Below are 24,558 nucleotides of genomic sequence, written 5' to 3' on the forward strand. Positions count from 1 at the left end.
CCTCGTTCCCTTAAGTTTTAGGTTGTTAAATGTTTTTTTTCTTTCTTCTTGGCATATAATCTTGCATTGTTTTTACATTACCATGTGTTTTATCCCTTTATGTTTTACCTCTCCCACTATGTGAAGTTTCCCTTAAAAACTATTTAAACAAAACTGGAGACCGACTTGAGTAGCACTGATATAATACTTTGTCGCTGTCTTCATATTCTATTAGGGACATGAAACTTCTTTAGAAGCAGTAATAAATTAAAAAAAAAAAAATCAATGTAGTGGCGCTTTAGCAGTAGAGAATGAATTACTCAAGGCAGAGTTGCTGCAAGAACAAACCTCTCGTATTTATATAAGGCAACAACTTTCATTCGATTAATAGTTGCCTGTATTCCTTCATATTATGAATAGACAAAATGTCAGATTAATTTCTGCAAAGAAACCAGTGACCACATGCACTTGTATTTTAGAGGGATGAAGATGACAAGTGTCCCAGCGACAGTCCTGGTCAGAAATCCAACACATTGCTAAGTGGGTGGAATAGATGACCGGGGGTCTGCCTCACTGCATAATCCACAAAATCTTGGATTAAGGGGACTGGGACACATCCTTTTCTCTGAATGAGAAGTGCAAAGGTTCATTCAGACCTCCAGTATTTTTTTTTCTTATACATAAAAACTGGTCTGAATTTCATCACCATTTTGGCAGAGTGTCAGTGTAAGCTACATCTATAGAACTATATGTAATGTATGTAAACTTTTTTTTCCACTCATGGTTCGTGGTTGGGTGAAGCCATTTATTGTCAAACTACTGTGTTTCCTCTTTTTACATCATAATGACAACCCAAAACATCCAAATGACCCTGATCAAAAGTTCACATACCGTGCTGATTTTGGCCTAATAACATGCACAGAAGTTGACAAATGGATTTGAATGGCTACTAAAAGGTAACATCCTTACCTGTGACCTATTTGCTTGTAATCAGTGTGTGTGCATAAAAGCTGAATGAATTTCTGGGATCCAGACAGACTTTTGCATCTTTCATCCAGCCACTGACATTTCTGGATTGTGAGTCATGGGGAAAGCAAAAGAATTGTCAAGTGATCTATGGGAAAAGGTAGTCTTAAACTGTATAAAACAGGCAAGGGATACAAAAAGATATCCAATGAATTGATAATGCCAGTCAGCAGCGTTCAAACTGTGATCAACAAATGGAAAAATCAGGCTCTATAAACAAAACCTTGGTCAGGTAAACCAACAAAAATATCATCCACAACTACCAGGAATATTGTTTGGGATGCAAAGAAAAAACCACAAGTAACATCAGCTGAAATATTGGACTCTGAAAACTAGCGGTGTGGCTGTTTCAAGATGCACAATAAGGAGGCACTTGAAGAAAAATGGGCTGCATGGTTGTGGCATTTGACCAGTAATGGCTTTCTTCTGGTGACTCAAAGTATCTCGCCTACAATACACAAAACAGCACAGAGACAAGCCTCAAAACTTCTGGAACAAGGTAATTTGGAGTGATGAGACCAAAATTGAAGTTTTTGGCCACAACCATAAACGTTACATTTGGAGAGAGGTCAACAAGGCCTATGATGAAAGGAACACCATTCCTATTGTAAAGCACGGAGTTGGATCGCTGATGTTTAGGGGATGTGTGAGCTACAAAGGCACAGGAAACTTGGTCAAAGTTGAAGGAAAGTTGAATGTAGCACGTTATCAGCAAATACTGATGCACATGGGACCTACTTGCATTTTCCAACATGACAACAATCCAAACACAAGGCCAAATTGACCTGTCATTGGCTACAGCAGAACAAAGTGAAGGTTCTGGAGTGGCCATCTCTGTCTCCTGACCTCAATATCATTGAGCCACTCTGGGGAGATCTCAAGTGCGCAGTTCATGCTAGACAGCATACATACATACACAACCCCCCCGATATACCAGACATGATTTAGAGAAGGTCTTTTTATTGAATCTGTACATACAGACATCCGGCAAGCTGTTTGCATACAGCAACACATAATATATACTTGTATAAATATGGAGATGGTCCACTTATAGAATTTCTTAGAATTACTATACACTAGATCTATAAATACGTCTCGTCATACCATTTTACGCTGTAAACACTTTGCAATAACCTCTTAAATACAGGCACAATTCTCAGTACGACATGCTCTGACACAATGCAGTTACCAAGAAAACGTACATTACCATAGGTAACAATATACACTTCACGGACAGCCAAGCGTACCTACAGCAGACACTGGGGCTCTATGAAACGGCGCAGAGAAGAGCGGTGCGAGGAATGCGATGGATCGGTACATTCATATACACCAGCGAGTAGGATACACAGAACAAGAGCGCGGCGATGTCGGTGAAAGGCTCAGGTGCTGGACAATAATATCACACAACAAGCACAGCAATAAAGCGCAGCTGGGCTGCAGAAGGTCATTGTACAAGTGCAAGATTAGGAATTGTAACATTCAAGAGCAAAAATTTGTTTTTTCTTTACAAATTTAGTGCAAATCTATGAAGGGGAGGAAAAGCTATCAATTATTTTTTTTTTTTTCTATTTTTTCTATTTGCATTTAAAAAGAAACTTAAAGTGAATTCGGTGATAAAGTGCAAATGAAAAGCATTTTCGGTGCAATAGTGCCAAATTGATTTAATGCAATTTATTAAGTGCTCTATGTGTTATAGCGTTAAAGGGGAAGTAATACTAATATAATTATCTGGCAGTGCTGCATCAGAAATGGCAACAGACTAGAAGGCCTCGTTCAGACCAAGGCACTGTTCAAACTTCATTCTATGGATTCTGCATGTAGCGCAAGGAACATCCACTGAACTAAATAGGATCTTATGCTGCTGTAAACTCAGGTCATCAGAAACCGGATGACCCTAGGCGCTTCATCCAGAAAAGATTGAAACAGTGGTACAATGCATCTACCTGAATAAGGCCTGACTGTTACATAATACATATATCCGAGAGTTATGCATTTGGCTTATTTAAAGGGCATCTTGGTTGTAAATTTATAAAAAAAAGTAGTATCTGTTCCAAACAGTAAATAACTAATACATTAGGAACAGAGTGGGTCCTTTATAGGAGATTGTACAATTTCCCCTTTAACATAAGATCTGAACATGTCCAGTCAATGGTATAGGACAAAGTTCTAAAAAAAAAACCCATCAAGATCTAAATATAAGCATTGGAGGATGTTTTACGAAGAGTATGTAAAGCTATCAAGCAACAACCCCGCATCATTGTACCAAAGTTATACGCAGGATCAGGGTTCCCTCGTTGGGTCGTGAAGGCCCATAAAACTGAGGGAATTGCAGGCACAGCCACAGCCAGGAGGTCGGTCAGGAAGTGGTCACTCCAGTGTTTCTTGGCTACAAAAGATTGTGTTGGGTCTTTACATGGCAGCTGAACCAGAGGTCCATCAAAGTCAAGTTCTTTCATGGCACGGTTTGACATAGAAATTGGAAGAGAATCATTGCGTTGAGAATCTGGGGATAGAAGGATAGCTGAATTTGGATCATCAGGGGTCAAGTCTATTAACTTACTTGAACATTTGAGCAGAAGACCTTGAAAAACAGAGGAAGAAGATCGACCAATCAGATTGTCATTATGAGATTTGAAGATCTTCAGGATGAGATTTTCAAGATCAAGGCTGTAAGGTACAACATCAGTCTGGATTGCCTGTTCCATCCAAAGTGAACCTTGAGTCCACTTTGAATTAAATTTCTCCCTCTCCTTTTCAAAGCCGACCATGCCCTGTAAAGTAGCAGGATTCAAGTTTGCCAGACTGTCACCATCACTTATGGTGTCCAGGATGACATCATCATACAGACATTCCCCATTTGCCAGCTCATCATTCAAGAGAAGATCACAATCCCCCATTTCCTCCGTCGCTTGATCCTCCATTAAAAGTCCATCTGACATTTTATCATAAATGGCACTTTCTGTAAGAGATGCACCTGGCGAGTTACATATGTAATCTAAACAGGAGTCATCTCTAAAAGTCCCATCTTGAGCCAGCTCCATGCTGCGGAGAAGGGTCTCCAGCTTCCGATTCTGAATATTAATGTCTATAAAATATTTCTGAATTCCTTTATCTTTCTCAGCCAAACTATTTTTCATGGTCTCAATGAACTGCTTTAATTGCCTTATTTCCTTCCGGGCTTCTTTTAAAGCAAGCTGGGCCTCCACGCGATGACATTCCTCTTCAATCCAGTCTTCTCTCATACGAGCAAGCTGAGATTTCAAGTCTTCTATTTCTGCTTCCCTGTAACACACCCACACAAAAATAAAACACCATCACGGGAAAAAAAATAAATCACACAAGTAACTAATATCTCTAAAATAGAGTTATAAGGACTTTCTAAGATTACAAAAACATGTCTGCATTCTTCCATAAACAGCACCGCATGGGTCCATAGGTTGTGTCAAAAATTAAAGCTCAAATATAGGGAATTGGGTCATGCTGTAATATTACACTGGAGAAAGATTTCTGGACAGGTGCACACCACTCATCAGATACTCATTGAATAGAAGGCATGCAGAAACAACATCTAGACCGGCGAGAAAATTACCAGTCTTGATGGACTGGGGGAAAAGTCTTATGGGGTGTAAAGCTCATCTTGAAAGAAAAAAAACAAACATTCAGGTTCTGCAGAACAGAGGCAGCGATTAGAACACCAACGTTTAACCCAATACGATAATTGGGGCAATCGGTACACCCTTTCTGTGGGCAAAAGGCTCACTGCACCAATCCGCCTAGTGGTTTTCAGGTTTGTGCCTCCCTCACTGGTGACTGGCAGCTCTGGCTTGCCAGAGCTTTCCCTGCAGACAGTGCTCACTCCAAGAAAGGCACTGCAGTCAATCACCAGTGAGGGAGGCAGGAATATGCAGATCCAGGGGGCGGATCGGTGCGCTGAACCTCTTGGCCACACCAGGGGTGCACCAAGCGCTATCTGATTAAACTTCAATTTCTGAAGAACAGAGGCAGTAATAGAAGCACTAAGGTGCCACTTCTATAGGGGCTGTATCGCCCCTACAAAGCCGTTTGCTTACTTTAGATTACCATGTCAGGCTGAGACTCCTTTTAAATAACTCTTAATGTTCCATGTAATTTTACACATTTGTACCATTAATTTGAAAAGAGATTTTGGAAATGTAGCATCCCCCCCCCCCACATTCTTCATGTCGTTTCTACTACTGTTGGGAACATTTCCCCCATCTGATTTAGTAAAAGTAAGTTCCTCTGGAGAAGGGGTACTGCACAACACCTTCTACACAATATCAAAGGGGCCTCATGGCCTAAAATGGGTCAGATGAAGCGGCCATGTACACTCCCCAGGCTCCCCGTGTTGATGTGTTGTCCATACTAATGACATAAGTGGCCAAAGGCGAGGTAGTCCCATCACGGAAGACATGACCACCATGGTCTGAAGAAATGCAGCCTAAACGGTCAACAACTTCCATCAGCTTGGATCTAACCACGAGATGCATTTTTGTCCACTCGGGCCACATTTATTTTGAAAGAAAAAAAATTGTACGTTAGTGGAGAATACCTTTCCTCCAACGTGCTCTGCGACTCCTTCAACTTTGCTTTCAGATGTCGTATAGAGACTTCCTTCTGTTGAAGTGGGGTCAGATATTGTTCGGGACTCGGCGGCTTGATGCCGTGGTTATCACCACAAGATGCATATCTCATGGTACGCCTATGGAAACAAAGAAAAAAAAAATTGGCTCAACTTTACTCCAGTTCCACCTCCCTGAATTTATTTATTTTTTTGGGGGGGCAATGTTCTGCAAAATGTACAACTTCTCAAAAAGTTAAAAATCTAGCTAAAGAGAGAAACCCCCCCCCCCCCCACAAAAACCACAAGTCAAAAAAACAAACAAAAAGGGACTTAAAAACTTAAATGATGAATTTGGCCCTTGGTGTCTATTATGTTAACTTTCGAGAAATTTACAGTATTCTGTTATACGTACACCTAGGAATAGAAAAAGCTCATCCCAAGATTATACTGTACATCCCATCTATGCAGGGTCTCCGTCATGGGGGTCACGCAAATATTTACACACTTACCGAAGAGTAGGGCTGGTGTCACTGCCCTTGTAGGATCCAGAGTTACTGCTGCTCGGAGAGGACACGCCATAGGCATCATGAACATTTATAGGACTGGTCTGATTTCTACATAGCGCTGAAAAGAGATCCTTTTCACGCGAGCCCGGGGAACTGTGCACAGGCTTGGTTGAGGAACACGTATGACTTCGTCCATGGGACACACGACTTAAGGAATAAAAGAAAAGAACAAAAATAGCTAGCATGAAAAATTTCTTAAATTAGTGGGGGGAGGAAATCAACGCAAGCAGCTGTCATTCCCATCCCTTTTGAAATCTCTTTTAGCCCACAGGCTCTATGAAATAGAAAATAAAATTTGAGCTTTTATTGGCCCTCGCTAACTCGCTGCCACCCTGGCGTCCCATCGCAACAGCACTGCAGCCATCCACTGAGCGCCGCCAATTTAGACAGCGCCATATATGAAAGCAGTGGTGGAGGGGCAGCTTTAGACCCAGAGAGGGCAGGTAAAGAGCAGTTTGCTATTTTATAAGTCACTGAGCCTATTGGCTAAAAATACTTCAAACCGGTGGACTTCTTTATAGAGGAGCTTTTGTAACTTCATTTTTCTCATTCCTTAGACAAGACAGCAACAAAATGTTGTGTTGCACAAAGAATCTTGTAGCTCTGCCAGTCATTTCGTAAAACACACGTGATAAGTCAGTGACTGAAGGGTTACAAGAGTTTTCTATCTACAGAAGAGGTTCTGTACCTTTGTTTGACCTTTATTTGGCGTATACGTACAGGTTTGCATTACAACAAGGGTCTGACCTCATGTCATTACTTTTTTGGCAGGAACCATGCTTACCCATTGACGTTTGGGGAAAATGGGACGTGACACGGATCCCGGATACGGCCGTGTGCTTGAGGCCTTAAAGAGCTAAAAAGTAGACACCCAGAAAAGGGGGAAAAAAAAAAAAACCTTGATAAATACCCTTTCATTGTATAATTGACATGATCAGGGTTGGGATTCTGTTCACACCACACGTGACAAAACTGCTTGTATTTTTTTATTATTAATTATTATTATTATTAGATATATTTTTGCACTTTTTAAAAATTTCAATTTATGGATTCATTGTAAAAAAAAAAATTACATACAAATTTTTCTACTTTTGGGTCTGTTTGGGCTTCATTTTATTTTACCAAGCAGAATAAAATATAGATTAACTGTATGCCAAAGCATTCTCTTCTTCCATTGAAAACGTTTGATGTGAACAGAGCTGAGATAAGCAATTATAGATGTGCTGCGCTGGTCCGGAGTCCGGTACGGTGTCCTGTCTGGGCCTCTGTAGTAGCCGGTGTTGACTTCTACGCCTGATGTTGGTTAAGTATTCGTAGATCGGGTTATCTGAGCTTGCTCGGGTGTTTTCCGAGTATCTTCGGCGGGCTCAAATAATAGGTTCGAGTCCTTGAGGCTGCATGTCGCATGGCTGTTAGACAGCCGTAAGACATGCAGGGATTTCCTGTTTGTTAGCCAATCCCTACATGTGTTGCAGCTGTCAAACAGCCACGAAACATGCAGCCGCGGGAACGCAAACTTATTTTTCGAGCACGCCGAAGACACTTACAACCATGATGAGCGAACATGCTCGGATATCGTGTTGTAAAGCCTTTGGACATTATGGGACTTAGTCTGCAACAAAGGAGCCAAGGATACCAGGCGTAAAAGTGAGTTCAGTCTGCTATGGACGACTGGACTGTTTGCCAGACTAATGCTAATGCAGTGGGAACCAAATTGCTCATCTCTATAGCAGATCTTACACATACACTCCAATAGTCCGGACTAACAATTTTCATACTAGCAAATTAAAATAAAGCCGAAATTCTCCCAATAATTATTTCCCAGAGATATTGGAGGTATGTGTACACAATACATATATTATGCTGAACTAAAGGGAAGACAAAACAAAAACTCATTTGGAATGGGCCCATCAATATAAAAGATGCAAAATAAGAATCTAGGACAGAATATAAACTGTACAAAATCATTTCCGCTAAGTGAAGAAATGTAAAATTTTCTACTCAATTTTAAGTCAATGTAGAGGGAATGAATGAAATTTCAGAGGGTGCAGCTACAGGCCATGGTGACATTGTTGTATCTGAAAGTGAAAACCACCTAACAACTGGTATAATGCAAAGCTAACCATTTATAGGCCAGATGAGACATTAAAGGCAATTTAATCTGTCTGCAGTTTTTTGCCATGTAATCTGAGGGCTGCATGAGGTAGGGGCCTGAGACCCCGATTCCAGCGATGTGTCTCTTATTAGGCTGTGTGTGGTTTTAATACAACGAGTGCTTTATCAGCAGGAGATTATCACTACAGCTCATGTGAGCCCTGGTCTGACCACACCCCCTCCTCTGATAAGCAGCTCACTGTCAATAGACAATGTAGATAGAAAGCCTGCTGTGGGCGGGGGCAGCTTGCTCAGCTCTTCTACAGGCTACATATAAAAACTGTATAGTATATTGGGTGCCGCATTTGTGATACATTGTTGTAATCAGGGTCTCAGTTATGCTGCTCTCAGATGAGGTGGCAGAAGTCTGGTTACAGTTTCTCTTTAAGGGTTCGCTCACATGAGCATATACATTGGACGAGTGCCATCTGGTGATTTATCGGATAGCACTATGATCAATGTTATTCAATGGAGCGGTGTGCACGTACGATTTGTTTCAGACAGAATCGGTCTGGAAAAAAAAGGCAGCATGCCACACAAATCGGATGGCATGCACGCATTCAAGTCTACGGGTGCGTGAAAATCATCGGACTGCACTCGGATGGCCGAGTGCAGTCAGATTTCCGCGGATTCACAGAATGGAGAAATGTTGCTCTCCATCTTCTCATCCGAGAGAATCGGATCACACTATGCTGACACCGAGTTCCAACTCTGATCAGAGTGTCATTTACATAATCGATCCAATTCTCTTGTACGATAATATACCGTTATGACTGTAGCGTGTATTCATATTTACTAAAAACATTACAAATAATATCCAGGGTCAAAGATTACACAATTATTGTGCTTAGAAGTTAAGGGTAATTAATTTTTTTTTTATTTCAACCTTATTAGTTCAATTTAAAAACTATAAACAAGACAATCTGTTGCTCTTCTTCCCCATTTTAGGCCTCCAGTACAATAAATTGGTGATTTATTAAACCACCATTGAATGATAAAGGAGAGGACTCTTCCCATTTCTGTATATCACTTGTCAGCTTTACTGTACACATTAGTGCAGAATGAGCAGAGTCACCTATTGTGACTACTCCAGTGGTCAGTGAGACAACTGAAATATTGTACTTTTTTTTTTTTTTTTTATTAATGAATAGTCATGCGGGAGGATGGGGGAAAAAAATAAATAAATAAAGACCTAATATAATAAAATTAGATTCTGACAATTACTCTTTTTAGCTAAATTCCCTAAAAAAAAAAAAAGAAAATGATAATTATGCCACCAGGTTTATGAAGTACTGACTCCAACATTGTATTGAATTGCTTTTCTTTTTTACGTAGTAGTTTTAATTAAATCTCTGGTTATCTACTGCACCACTGAGTTCTCTCCATTATATACAGATACTAACAAGTCCTCAATAGTCTCCCCCTGTCCACCCGCTGCTGACTCATCTTGGGGTATAAGGTGCCAGTTGCGGGAAGGGAAGGGAACGAGTGAGCAGCCAGTGGCGGGACGGGACGGGAACAAGTGAGCAGCCAGTGGCGGGACGGGAAGGGAACAAGTGAGCAGCCAGTGGCGGGACGGGAAGGGAACAAGTGAGCAGCCAGTGGCAGGAAGGGAAGGGAACGAGTGAGCAGCCAGTGGCAGGACGGGAAGGGAACAAGTGAGCAGCCAGTGTTAGGAAGGGAAGGGAACAAGTGAGCAGCCAGTGGCAGGAAGGGAAGGGAAGGAGTGAGCAGCCAGTGGCAGGAAGGGAATGGAACAAGTGAGCAGCCAGTGGCAGGAAGGGAAGGGAACAAGTGAGCAGCCAGTGGCGGGACGGGAAGGGAACAAGTGAGCAGCCAGTGGCGGGACGGGAAGGGAACAAGGGAGCAGCCAGTGGCGGGACGGGAAGGGAACAAGTGAGCAGCCATTGGCAGGAAGGGAAGGGAACAAGTGAGCAGCCAGTGGCAGGAAGGGAAGGGAACAAGTGAGCAGCCAGTGGCAGGAAGGGAACAAGTGAGCAGCCAGTGGCGGGACGGGAAGGGAACAAGTGAGCAGCCAGTGGCGGGAAGGGAAGGGGACAAGTGAGCAGCCAGGGGCGGGAAGGGAACGAGTGAGCAGCCAGTGGCAGGAGGGGAAGGGAACGAGAGAACACTCCACAGCAGATAACCACGGATTTGGAAAAAAAAAAATCTCAGTATGTGAGAACGGCCTACCACCATCTTCCGACATCCGCAGATGCTCATTTGATTAGCCGGCCTGGGGTGATGCCATCACTGCAGTGTGATGCATGCGACATTGAGCCAGGCCGGTTAAATCAAAAGAAGAACCACAGAGGCAGTTCTCAGAGATGACAGACGTGGCCGCTGGACAGAGTCAATTTGCATCATCTCTAATCAGTTTTTAGAGCTTACACAATTAAGTAGTAGATCACCTGTAGTCTCATGTAACATCACAGGTAACACAATGGTGTCACCATGAGTTATTTGATGCTGCTATAAATGTACCAGTAAGTAGCATAACCCATAATACTGCAGTTTTTATGGCTTCAATACTTTGCTGCAATATATGATGACCATGAAGAAAGCACTGATGATGGATACACTGCACTGATTCACGTCTATGGAGGGGGTGCACCAGACTACACAGGGTTTACAATGATGTACACTTATATGGTGGAGGTTCACATGCAGTCACCTCTCGGTAGTATTCCTGGAGACGCGTTTCTGAGGCTCGGTGCGGTATGACGGCCTTCCATAGGAGCAGAGAGGAGAAACGTATGCCATCATGAATCCATACAGTACTTATAGGAAGAGTAACGCTGCCCCTCAATGTAGAAACCTGACAGCCTCGCTTCCATCATCTGAGGTCGTCTATATACCCACACTACGTCAGCACACTGATTAATGAACACACCAACTCCAATATTGCTGTTACACGTTAAAGCAAGGTGCTTAGTTAACCCCTTCACCACCTCGGAATTTTCAGTTTTTGTTTTTTCTTCTTCTTTTGCTCGCCTTCTTCCCAGAGACATAACTTTTTTATTTTATCAATATGGGAGGTTGAGGTCATGCAAAAAAGGGGGTGGGGGAGGGGCGATTTGAACTTTTACATTTTGTTTTTTTTACATTTTTCTACTTTTTACTTGCTTTAATAGTTTCCTTAGGAGACATGAAGCTGCGATCATCCGATCACCTGGGCTACACATAGCAGAGCCCTGCTATGTATAGTAGAAATCATCTTCTATGAATGTCGGCCACAGTGCGTCCCTCATAGACCTGCTATGACAAGCACGGGGATCTCCTGCAGACCCTGAGCTGTCATGCCAACTCATTAGTGCCCAGCAATCATGTAACAGGGGCACCGATGGACGTGGTTTGTGATGAGTTTCCGGCACACACATTATAAATGCCGCCGTTATGTTAACAGCTGTGGGTGGATCAAGATTCCACCAGTGGCTGTTAGGGGCACATGATGACAGCTGATCAGATCAGCTGTCATGTGCCTGAAAAGATACAGGCTCAACTCTGGAGCCCAACCAAAGGAGGGAGGCGACCTATAGGTATGTCATAGATTGTTTGATCAAAAAGTGCAAAAGTAATCCAGCCACGTCAAGGTGTACCTAAATATGGATGGATCCCATCACTAGTGTCCATTTGCCAAATCAGACCTCACATGAATGGGGAAGTGAAAGGAAACCAGGCAGAGCTCACCAAACATTGCATGGAAAATATGGGTGGAAAAGGGTGCCCAGCCCTGGAGAGGGCCCCACCCAAAGGCTTTTGTATAGTAAACATTGGTGGCATGTGGCCTCCTCCAAGGCTCAGCATCCTTTCCCGCCCATCTTTTCCAGTAAGGTTTTAATTGCAAATTACACTTGGTTTTCCTTTCCTTTCCCAGTTCAGAATAGACACATGGAGAGTCACCAGAGAGTTAGTGACCATCCATAGAAAAATATTTGAGAGTCCTCAGTGGTTGATACCTTTTAATGGCTAACTGAAAAGATGGTAACAAATTGCAAGCTTTCGAGACTACACAGGTCTCTTCATCATACCAGAACTGACCATGCATAGTTAGGTACACCTTGACGTGGTTTGATCGCTAACCTTGTTTGATCAAAATTTGCAAAAGCTCAGTACCGATATTTCTAACATTTACAGCAATGTTGCAGCGCATGTATTCATTAGTTTCATTGTGCTGAGGCATCTTTAGTTTCGTGGCAATCTGCGTGGCAATGCGTTACGTGACAATCTGCCAAATCTTTGGCCCTGAGGAAGTGGCAGATTGCCACGAAACGCGTCGGCACAATAAAGTTTTCAAGAACATTTCCATCGTGTGTGATCAGCGCGGAGATACATTAAGAAACCCAGTCTTCGCCTTCCTTGTTTAAAACAATACATACAAATACAAGTCCTTTATTTAAACAGACTGCTTTCACAGAAGTGTTAAAAATCCATCAGAGTTCCTGCTTCTGATGCCTTACTGCTCACCCCTTCCCTTTTTTCAGTGTTCTAGCATGAGGGGAAGGGTGTTGTACACAGATCTTCACTTTAGTATGGAGAAAGCAGCTGCAGTCTCAGGGAGGGCAGATAAAACAAGCAGGGCAGGATAGAAGCTGTGCTGCTAAAGGAGGTAATTAAGTCAGACACTCCCACAACAAAAAATAAATTTGATCAGGATGTAAACTGCACATGATGCACATGAGGGGGTAAGAAAATGAATAAAAAAAATTGAATTAAAATTGTAGTAAATAAAATCAGGCTGCAATTTTAACTAAAGTTTAACTAAAGGGTAGCCACTAACAAGTGTAAAAAATATATTTTTTCCATGTCAAATGTGTCCACAGACTATCACTGAAAGGACTGTGATCAACTGATCATACTTTCATTAAGTATCAATATGCAGTAGCCTCTGTCACACGGGCACAATGAGAGACCTCTGTACAGTATAGCTAATGGATTAGGCAAAGCTGATGCCTGCCAACTCCTATCTGGAGAATTTTAAGGGTATCATAAGGTGTCCAGTCAGTAAATGGAGATCATTCTTCATTATAAATGTCACAATTTTAGAATTCTGGATCTTGCTGCATTTACCGCAATGTGAAAAATACGCAGTGTGTAAGCAGTAAGTTTTTTTTTTTTTTTTTTACTGTATGGATGTAAATTGTACCATAAGATTTGAAAACCGAGAATCTTCAGGTTCTGGAGTCCAGTGGGCGGTCTTCCATCTGTGACTACAGAGCGGCCAATCACTGATCAGGACCGCACACTGGACTCCAATATCTTTCTTGCAGATGGAGAACCATATGCATTTGTTACCCCAAGTCTACGCAGTGTTTGTACTTGAGGAACACAAGATGTTGATCAGCGTACAACGGCACATCGGGAATTTCTTACTTGCGTGAGAACGATGTCTTCTTGCCTCCTGGCACAGCACTTATATGAACCTCTGGAGCGGATATGCTGCCAGTACTGCTAGATGAACTGAAGTCTGCTTCACTTCCTAAAGCCAAAGAAAAATGGAACAAAAACTTGAATACTCTGCCAGAAAGCTGTAGTCACGGATTGAGTGTTTTACATCACCCATAGGATAAGCTAAGAGTAGTGATGAGCGAATGTGTTCGGTTAAGGTGTTATCTGAGCATGCTCGTGTGCTAATCGAGTATTTTTGTACAAGGAGGAACAGTGCCAGAGCCCTGCAAAATGACCTCCAGAAGGCCACTAACATCCATGTGTCTGCACAAAAGAGAAGGAAGCGGTCCTGCTGCTGGGTTGTTGCCCTCCTATGGCCCCTCCCACTTCTCCTGATGTACTGGCCTGTCTCCTGGTATCTGCTCCATGCTCTAGACACTGCGCTGACAGACACAGCAAACCTTGCCACAGCTCGCATTGATGTGCCATCCTTGATGTGTTGCACTACCTGAGCAAGTTTTGTGGATTCCTTCTAAAGCAGGACAATGCTCACGTGTGTCAGCAATTCCTGCATGATGAAGGCATTGATGCTATGGACTGGCCTTCCTGTTCCACAGACCTGAATCCAATCAAGCACATCATGTCTCATTCCATGCACCACAGACTGTCCAGGAGTTGATGGATTCTTTTATCTGGGTCTAGGAGGAAATTCCTCAGGAGAATATCTACCGCCTCATCAGGAGCATGCCCAGGCATTGTACAGTAGGGAGGATATACAGGCACGCGGAGGCCACACATAGTACTGAGCATCACTACCTTGTCTTGAAGCATATCCACCGACGTTGAATCAACCTGTAATTTGATTTTCCACTTTGATTTTGAGTATCATTCCAAAATGAGACCACCATGGAATATTAATTTGCATTGATTATTTTTCTGTTTTATTCTCAAAACATTCCACTATGTAAAGAATAAAGATTTCCAAGTGGAATATACCATTCTGGGAAGTCTAGTATGTGTAATTTTAGTGCTCCCTTTATTTTATTTATTTTGAGAAATATATATGTACACTAGATGGTGGACCGATTGTATTGCATCGGGTATTCTAGAATATGTATGTAGTTTATTTATGAAGTTTTCAGAATAATGCAATTTATACACAGGATTCGGCTGGCCGGGCGCGACCAATTAGCGAAGCGTGGTTCAAATGCCACACCAATTTGTGGCCGGATTGCGCCTGTCGCTGATTGTTCGCGGCCCGGCATGACCAATCAGTGAAGCCAGGGCTTGCTCCAGGTTTTTGAGGGCCCCGGGTGAAAAAGTCTCAGTGGGCCCCCCTCTTTAACACATACCACGATTCATGATGCACAGATACAGCAGAGGAATATAGCACAGCCAAGTAGCATATAACAGCCCACATAGTATATAGCACAGCCCACATAGTATATTGCCCAGCTACGTAGTATATAGCACAGAGACGTAGTATATAACACAGCCCATGCAGTATCTAACACAGCCCACGTAGTATATAGCAATGTGGGCTCCATATCCCTGTTAAAAAAATAGAATTAAAATAAAATATAGTTATATACTCACATTCCGTCGGCCCCCGGATCCAGCCCAGGCATTTACCGATGCTCCTCGCGACGCTACGGTCCCAAGAGTGCATTGTGGTCTCGCAAAATGACGTAGCGGTCTCGCGAGACCGCAATGCATGGACCGGAGCGTCGCGAGGAGCAGCGAGAAAGGCGACGGAAGGTGAGAATATAATGATTTTCGTTTATTTTTTTTATATATTATTTTTAACATTCGATCTTTTTAAAAAGTTGGTCACACAGGGTTAATAGCAGCGCTAACGGACTGCGTTACACCGCGGCATAACGCAGCCATTAACCCTGTGTGAGCGCTGACTGGAGGGGGCACTGACAGTAGGAAGGGGTGAATGCAGTCCGGCTGCGACCAATCAGCGACGCGGGATTTCCATGACAGACAGACGGAAGTACCCCTTAGACGAAAAAAAAAAAAAAAAAAAATTATATATATATAGATAGATAGATAGATAGATAGATAGATAGATAGATAGATAGATAGATAGATAGAGAGATATAGATAGATAGAGATAAACAATGTTATATTTGAGACTTGCTGTCTCTAGGTTCTCATGACCCCTTTGCTAGGGGATAGCCAGGTTTCTGAAGCCTCTCCCAGCTTTTCCTGGATGAGATATACACGGTCCTTCCTGGGGCCTAGCGCACACACAAGGTGAGTTTTGGAGAGGTCAAGCAACCCCCGACCACTTGTCCTGCCACCATCTCACACTTGATTACTTTTTGCTCCAGTTCCATCACGGCACCATTTTGGGGTTCTTCTTTAACGCCCAGACGTCCTGCAGTCCAGCGGAGCCAAACATGAACTATAGATCCCCCAGAGGTTTGGGTGCGGGGACTGCAATAGATAGGTTTGATTATGGCTCTCAATGTGGCTCGGGGACTGGCACACATTTTGGAAAAGCCAAAAAGTGGTTTGGCCATAATGGTGACTGGAATGCCAGTTTTGCCACAGATTCTGTATTGCGCAGATTATCTGTGACAGGGCGAGAGTGTAAATTGTATATTTATGGCGCAATTTGTTTTTTTGTTAAAGGTTTGAAAACAAAGGACGCCCTGGGCGGCAGACACTGGATACCAGATGTACCCGCATATGTGTTCTCCTCCTGGAGGATCACGCGCTCTGTGCGGCTGTCGTCATGGAGACAGACTTTACTTTCATCCTTGTGCTCGCAGGTCAAGTAAGCAAAATGAGACGGCTCCATGACAACAGAGAAAAGAAAAAAGACAAACCCGAACCCATCAGCGGCGGGACCAAGCGGCAGCTGCAGAGCTGGAAGGTAACAATTTAGATTACCTCCAGCCTTCTAAAAACAGAAGAGAACCGAGCCGCTAATGAGAAGAAACACACGGCGTAGTGAAAAAGGAATTGGAGATAATGCTCCTTGTAAAGACAGAGCCAAGACTGGAAGGGGTTAAACACTTCAGTTGGTAAATTTTGCTTCCCCCTCCCAATTTCTTTAGGAATATTCAGACTTGCGACTCCTCACAGCGCGCGCTGTCAAGATTCTCCGATGCCGAGGGAACGGAGTCCTATGAAGTGCGATTTCTATACTGTCAGACACATCCTGACTAGACATGTCCGGGCCTCGCTCAAATCACTTGTCACTGGTCTAGTCGGCATGTGACCGCACGTGTTCCAACCGCACATTCGCGGTCATGCGCTCGCCCCCGACAAATCCTGACAATGCGCACTGTGAGGAGTCGCAAGTCTACAGTCACAGAGTAACCGCAGGCTTGAGCCCCGAGCCTGGACAACCCATTTAAATAAATTTTTATGATTGGTCTACATTAAAAATGTTAAGCATTTGCCTGTGTGTTTTGTAGATTTTTTTTTTTTTTTTTTTTAATTTTTATAAGTGAAAAATAAATAGGTCTTTCCTGAGATGCATCTATTTTTATAAATCGAGTACACCCTTCCTTTATTTTTGTTCCTTGCATGCGAGTGCCAGCTAAGTGGATAAAGAACCTCACCCTCTTCTTGCCCTTTTCTTAGGAAAAACTGAAAAAGAAACTCCATACAGTACATTTTTCATAGATTTCACAAAGTAGGATTACAGTTACAAGATAAAAAAAAGCCTAACATGTTCCGTTGCTTTAAAAAAATAAAAATACTAATATATATATTATATATATATATACATACATACATACATACATGTGTGTGTATGTAGGTGTGTATAATATATGTGTGTATGTAGGTGTGTATAATATATGTGTGTATGTAGGTGTGTGTATAATATATGTGTGTATGTAGGTGTGTGTATAATATATGTGTGTATGTAGGTGTGTGTATAATATATGTGTGTATGTAGGTGTGTGTATAATATATGTGTGTATGTAGGTGTGTGTATAATATATATATATATATATATATATATAGATAGATAGATAGATAGATAGATAGATAGATAGATAGATAGATAGATAGATAGATAGATAGATAGAGAGATAGAGAGATAGATATATTTTCACCAGTGCTCATCTGGCATCATACACAGCAGACCTGAAAGAGCTGACATGAAAGACAGCAGGAATTTGCAGACAGGAGGGAGTGACAGTCGGCCATGTGCGCAGGGTGAATGTAGAACATTGTTGCAGCGCAGTACCATCCATCTCACGAGATTTGTCTAAACGAGAGACCGTTTCTAAAACAGAATATTTCCAAAGCCATGACAAACTAAAACCAAGGCCCGGTTACAGCGAGCAATTCTCCACATGAGTCAGTGACCCAGCAAAACAAGACTTCTCAGATGTCTCTTGTAGGAATTAGGATCCTCTAGACTTGTCCAGAAACAGCGCCACTATTCTCTGTGGGTTCTGTCCGGTACTGCAGCTCCGTCCTATTCAAGAGACTAGAGCTTAGTTATAACACCGGACACAACCCATGGACAGGAGTGGCACCATTAGAAAAAGTAAAGAGCAAAAACTGTACAAAGTAAGAATTAAAGGGGTATTCCCATCTCCAAGAACCTACCCCAATATGTAGTAGGAATATTATTATTATTATTATTATTATTATTATTAATAATAGTGAATACCTCCAATTAGAAATGTAAAAAACCAAGGAAAGAAAGACCGGATATACGGTCAAGGAAGAATAGGGCAAGAGGATTAGGGCTAAAATACCTTTATTAACCCATTATCTACCAATGTCCTTTTTATTGGGGACGCCTAATCTTTTGCTTCTAGCAACTAAGATTTTAAAATTGTTATAATTAGGTCCAATTTTTTGTGTTGTGTTTGTAAAATGAATGTTTTCAAAACAGCAAATCGTGTCATTGTCATTTTTAATTGAATATTGGGACGCCCTTTTCTGAAAAATCCGTACTTGTAAAAAAAATTTGGCAAATTAGGTTTCTGATTCTTTAGGACCCAAAATCATAAAAAAACTGTCATTTAAAAAAAAAAAAAAAAAAAAAAAAAAGAAAATTGCTAATTTGGCAAGTAATGGGTTAATGAGGGTAATAAGACGCAGCACTACAAGCAAACGAGGTGCCCGCACAAGTAATAAAGCGTGGTTATACAAAACAATAAAATATATTAAAAGCCAAAAACACTAGGTGATATATACAAAAGGATAATGTGCAGATATATAAGCATAAATGGCGAGAGAGGGCCCACAAGGAAAATGGCTTATGGTATCAGTGCGATACGGAAGAAGTGTGACTGGAATAATGAAGCAGTCATATCGGAATATCAAGTCAAATATAGAAAAAAATAGAAATAAAAATAATTAGATGACGTGCAGTGAGAAGAAATGCCACAAGAGTGTAAAACTATATATGGACAATAAATAGTACATCACTCAATAATTGGGTAACTTGTCCAAAATACAAGACAGCCAGTAAGTAAGGACTAGGAGATGCACAAGCCGATCAGAGGAGTAACCGTGATTGCAGAGAATACTTAGAGCAAATATGAGCAGGAGAAACAATGTCTGTGGGATACAAGGGATCGGAGTGAGGTAGGACATTGGCGACAGAAGCTCAGTGGATTACCCGAGTGTCTGGTCGTCAACCCGAAGAGCATTTCAGAATGTGTCCTTTTTCTGGGGAAGATTAGAAATGTAGTATAGTTGTTCTGATTCACTACGTCACTTTCCTCATGTGCAGGCCCTTAGGTATCCAGGTATCTATACCACATTTGTAATTGGAGGCATTTGCTAATATTATTACACTTACTATATATTGTGATAGGATCTTCGAGATGGGCATAACCCTTTAATCAATCACTAATGTTCCTGTGCTTCTTAAAAAGGAAGCCATCAGAAAATGACCTATTATTTAAATCAGGTTTTTTGTCACATTTACCAAAAAAAAACAACACAATTTTAAAAAGTTTTCAGCAGGTATCTTATTTATCAGAGACAGTATTAATATGACAGGTTGCACCTCTATACACAGCTGATAGCACGGGATCCATCAATCACAATAGTTGATGTTACACCTTACCTGGTACTGTTCCCTTCACAATGACCTTTGCACACACTCATTAGATACCTAAATATAACAGGTGTGTGTGTGTGTGTGTGTGTGTGTGTGTGTGTGTGTGTGTGTGTGTGTGTGTGTGTGTGTGTGTGTGTGTGTGTGTGTGTGTATTCTGACCTTTGTGGCTATATACATGTGTTGTTTCCTGAAACAATATGAAGTTAAGGGTCTTAAAAAAAAAAAACAAAAAAAAAAAAAAAAAACACATTGAAAGCAATACCTGACTAAACAATTGGTCATTATCCGATAATTGTTCCCTTTAAGCCACACAAAGCTTTAGCACAAAGTCGCCATACCAGCCAATTATCTGGTGCATACTGGGAGCTCCCAACAATGTGGTCAGAGGAAAGAAGAATCAAACAATTTTAACAGTAGATCCTTTGGCTCTCAAGGGAAATTAGCTGCTGCCAGAGTCATTTGGAAGAAACTTTCTCCCCTTATCCTATTAAAAAAAAAAAAAAAAAAACACAGACTAGACACCATTACATCCGGCCTACGGGCCCATAAACTACAGGGTGGATCCTTACTGTATGAGGAGCTTATTTTGCAAGAGCTTTGCGGCACTGGTGGCAAAAAAAAGGGTCCAACAGAAAACTGTTTGGAAGTGACGGAATGCTTGATGCCACGGGTCTTAAGGAGGGAGAGGAGTGCAAACTGTTCTTTTCATCGAATGCACTATGCAGCACAAACTGTCCAACCTGAGATCTTCTCACTTGTATCCAAAACATTAGACTCTCACCTGTAAGAGCCCATGTCCTGTGCTATATTACTCACACACATGAGAGATTGCCATTTCCTCATATTCAGATTAGAGCTGTAGTTACCATAGCAACCCTAAAATTGTACTGAAATTCAAGGGCACGTTAACGTTCCGATAATGGAACACGTCTGGATTTGCATTTGTTTTTTGGCTCATTCAAGATTAGGCAGTGTTGTTGCTCTCACAAGGCATCAGTCACTATATAGAGTGTGTTGGGAAACTACTGGAGGAAAAGTGGTGACCTGATGTCCTCTTCTCCAGTAGTTACACCGTTACTACCAAGGGGAACTAATCTAACATCAATGTGGGCTTAAAACCTCAGTGTTGTAGAAGGCCAGGCTTCCACATACCCAAATTACTTGCCTAGAGATAAGCGAATCTCAGTATGTTGTGGGAAGATTTGCTTTATTGGACCAGTAGATTTGATCTGAAGCAAAAGCGCCCCAATTGCCGCAAAGACAAGTTACATTTGGAGTTCTTGCTAGACCCCAAGCATAATAAATGGGAAGAAAGGGAAGGCATTGAAATAAATAAAATATGTTCTACTCACTTGTCCAAGCCCTCACCTGTCCTTATACTGCTACCTCTCCCCAGTCCTTCACGCGTCTTTGGTTCTTCTGGCACAAAGGCCACCGATTGACCACATGAGGTTAAATGGGAGGGAAACAGCATGGACTTACGTTGCCTGTCCACGCAAGACCGATGACTTGCCTCAGCACAGAAGAATCAAAGACCAGAATGGATAACCAGGAAGCTGGGACAGTGGTGGAAGGACAATCATGGTCATAGGTGAGGAGAAAGTATATTATAATTCCTTTCCTGGGGTTGAAACATTAACAATTTGCAGGATTCATGCAGATAAAGTCCCCAACATTTTGATTTGGGGGAAATATGTAACACGTTTGTTAAGGATTCATCCACTGATATCTTAACATATCATCTCCTAAATAGCCTTGTCGTGGTTGGTTCAGAGACCATAGCTGTTCACCTGTAAGCTGCATATTGTTGTTTGCCGAATAAGTCCAGTTATTTTCTTGCCCAAGTGTGGATGCAGGTCCTCATCGAAGTTGCAGGTCAAGGTACCCACTAAATAGTCAAGGATCACTGTGGCCTACGAGCACTGTAAGCCTTGCGTGACCACCAGAGGCAAAGCGGTCTACAACTATGAATCATGCCAATTGCTGGGTTTATGGAACAGGATGTCAAGTTGACCTCCACTCACCCACTATGCGCATCAGTCATCTTCAAAGCCATACCATGCTCAAGTCATGAGGTTGCAATATTTCTACTGCTTGTGTAAGAATAAACAACGATAACAAAAGATCTGTAGAAATCAGAATTTTACCTGTCTTCGGAAGTCCACTTTTCGGTTCCTTTTTGTATCGCACTGGCTGGACATTGCCATCTGCAAAAGTGCCAACATTGACTCTCTTGTGGCTGTAGTCATCCTCACTTCCTGTGCAGAAGCCCATGGGACTCATACCAGCATCAGAAGGTGTCTTGACTGGTGACACGGACTGACTACTTGGACAACCAGTATCATCTAGGGAAAGAAAAAAAAAAAAAAAAGGAAAATGAAGTCAACTTCGTAAAAGGGTGTTATTATGTAAGCCAGTCAGTCCTACCTTCTGTCTACATTTATGGCTCCTGTATTAAACTGCCATGTACATTACACTGGAAAAAAAAAATGGAGACTGGTTGACAACAAGGGAGCACTTCCACCCCGAGGAACCATTTAGATAAGGGTACCGTCACACAGTGGCATTTTGATCGCTACGATGGCACGATTCGTGATGTTCCAGCGATATAGTTACGATCTCGCAGTGTCTGACACGCTCCTGCGATCAGGGACCCCGCTGAGAATCGTACGTCATAGCAGATCGTTTGAAACTTTCTTTCGTCGTCTAGCGTCCCGCTGTGGCGGCATGATCGCATCGTGTAACAAAGGTGTGCACGATATTGTATACGATGTGCGCATAGTAACCAACGGCTTCTACATCGCACATACGTCATGAAATTATCGCTCCAGCGTTGTACATTGCAAAGTGTGACAGCAGTCTACGATGCTGGAGCGATATTGTTACGATGCTGGAGCGTCATGGATCGTGCCGTCGTAGCGATCAAAATGCCACTGTGTGACGGTACCCTAAGTCCCTATTCCTTGGGTCTTTGACAGAGAAGATTCACTACCAGGATATTGATCTACACTGTCAGCTTCCAACAGATCAGGTCAGTGGGAAGAAGAAACGGGCAATTTTAAACACTGGATATTTTTATTCACAGGGAAGAACAGAATCCTAATAGAGTGTCTTCGGCGTGCTGGAATAATATGTTTGAGTCCTCACGGTTGCATATCTTGTGGCTGTTTGAGACCCACAACACATGTATGGATTCAAACCAAGTCCCGCCATTCGATGCTTCACAGCGGGGCCAATTATATATATATATATATATATATATATATATATATATATATATATATATATATATATATATATATATATATATATATATATATATATATATATATATATATATATATGACGGGCACAGTCTGCCGCGAATTCTGGAATCATCATTGTCCTCGACTGCTGTCAAGTGCCGCCATTGTGTTGTCTAAGGGTCTAATTGTCTGTATGTCTCAGAAATCCCGCCTTGCTGATTGGTCGAGGCCAGCCTGCATGGAGCATTATATGGGCCATCTATGGGGCCTTAACTGCATGGAGCAATATATGGAGCATCTATGGGGCCATAAAGAACTGCATGGAGCATTATATGGGGCATCTATGGGGCCATAACTGCATGGAGCATTATAATACGTGACTGGGCAAAATACTACGTGGCTGGGCAATATACTATGTGGACATGCATATTCTAGAATACCCGATGCGTTAGAATCGGGCCACCATCTAGTTATTTATAAACATCTCCCCCCGCTTGTTTTTCCACTCTAGCTCCACCCCCATTCTTTGATTGACAGTGGTGGCTTTATAGTCAGAAAAGGGCGGAGATACAGTAGATGGAAACCAAGCAGGTGGGAAAGTGTATACACATGATTGGACTCCGAAAGAGAAATAGAGATGCTGCTGTCTGGAGAGACGTGCCACATGTCTGTCTCTGCGGGTGAGTTACGGGTGTTTGTGAGTGCATAGTGGACATGGGATTTCAAGAAATCCCATCCACTGTGATGTAAAAGCTGAACGCTGCACAACTACGCAGTGTCCAACTCGTAGCGTTTACTGACCGTCTGCACATACCCTGAGCGAGCTACTGAAAGAGCCAAGTGTTTCACTTCTCCAAAAGAAATTATAGTGATGGTAGCCGCTCATATACAAGACTACTTCATCTGCTCCCTGCTACTCGTTCAGAGGACCCAGACTCTGCCAAACTTTAGGAGTAAGAGTCACTGCCAAACAGCGTCCTATGTGCTAATCCTCTACTCTGAGGATAGCAGATTGTATTGTGGGCAGTTTGCGGCCCCCAGGACGCAGGTTGTACACTTCTGACAGAGGGAGTTCTGATCCATGAAGGTTACCAAATCCAACAAGTATAAGGAAAGTTTAGATTTTTGTAATCTTATCTAGCAATTCTTCATCAATAGGAACCCTAATTTACTACTCCCAGTAGTTTCTGATGATGTGATGGGGGCGCAGTGAACGACTTATCTGGCTCGGCTAGCTGGGCTGTAACGATGCGTTCACCAATGTGTCCATCGTATGATCAGGACAGATCATTACACACTGGGAGTAGGAGATACAGGTTCCTACTGAATGACTGCAAGCCATGAAAGGTTATCGCAATTTATAGCTATAGGCTCCATCTACAACCACTAAAGACATTACTGTCCTGATAGCAAGATACAATCCTCCAGCAGAAAGTAAAAAAAAAAAAAAAAAGTTTTTTCTTCAAGAAATTAGATTTTTAATATTTCCAACTTTTTTCTATACTGGGCTAACAGTATATTTTTCCAGTATGTACTTTTATAGATTTTTTTTTTGCTAGCTCT

At 42.1% G+C, this 24,558-nt stretch overlaps 1 protein-coding gene across 7 annotated transcripts in view; it reads right to left on the reverse strand.

Annotated features, from left to right (window-relative positions):
- Nucleotides 1–1,948: 1,948 nt before the first annotated feature.
- SYBU (syntabulin) overlaps nt 1,949–24,558 on the reverse strand; it is a 30,473-nt gene continuing 7,863 nt past the window's right edge. For 3 of the 7 annotated variants that reach the window (XM_069731793.1, XM_069731791.1, XM_069731794.1), the window contains exons 4-10: nt 21,898–22,095; nt 13,681–13,786; nt 10,982–11,035; nt 6,938–7,009; nt 6,097–6,300; nt 5,576–5,725; nt 1,949–4,287 (exon numbers count right to left, since the gene is read on the reverse strand). In XM_069731793.1, the coding sequence (XP_069587894.1) occupies nt 3,195–4,287; nt 5,576–5,725; nt 6,097–6,300; nt 6,938–7,009; nt 10,982–11,035; nt 13,681–13,786; nt 21,898–22,095 (1,877 nt within the window). In that variant the 3' untranslated portion in view covers nt 1,949–3,194. The remainder of the gene's footprint in view (nt 4,288–5,575; nt 5,726–6,096; nt 6,301–6,937; nt 7,010–10,981; nt 11,036–13,680; nt 13,787–21,897; nt 22,096–24,558) is intronic. The other 4 variants (XM_069731796.1, XM_069731795.1, XM_069731798.1 and 1 more) reach the window with 2 other exon arrangements.

This window comes from Ranitomeya imitator, chromosome 6 (genome assembly GCF_032444005.1).
Source record: "Ranitomeya imitator isolate aRanImi1 chromosome 6, aRanImi1.pri, whole genome shotgun sequence".
NCBI lineage: Eukaryota > Metazoa > Chordata > Amphibia > Anura > Dendrobatidae > Ranitomeya > Ranitomeya imitator.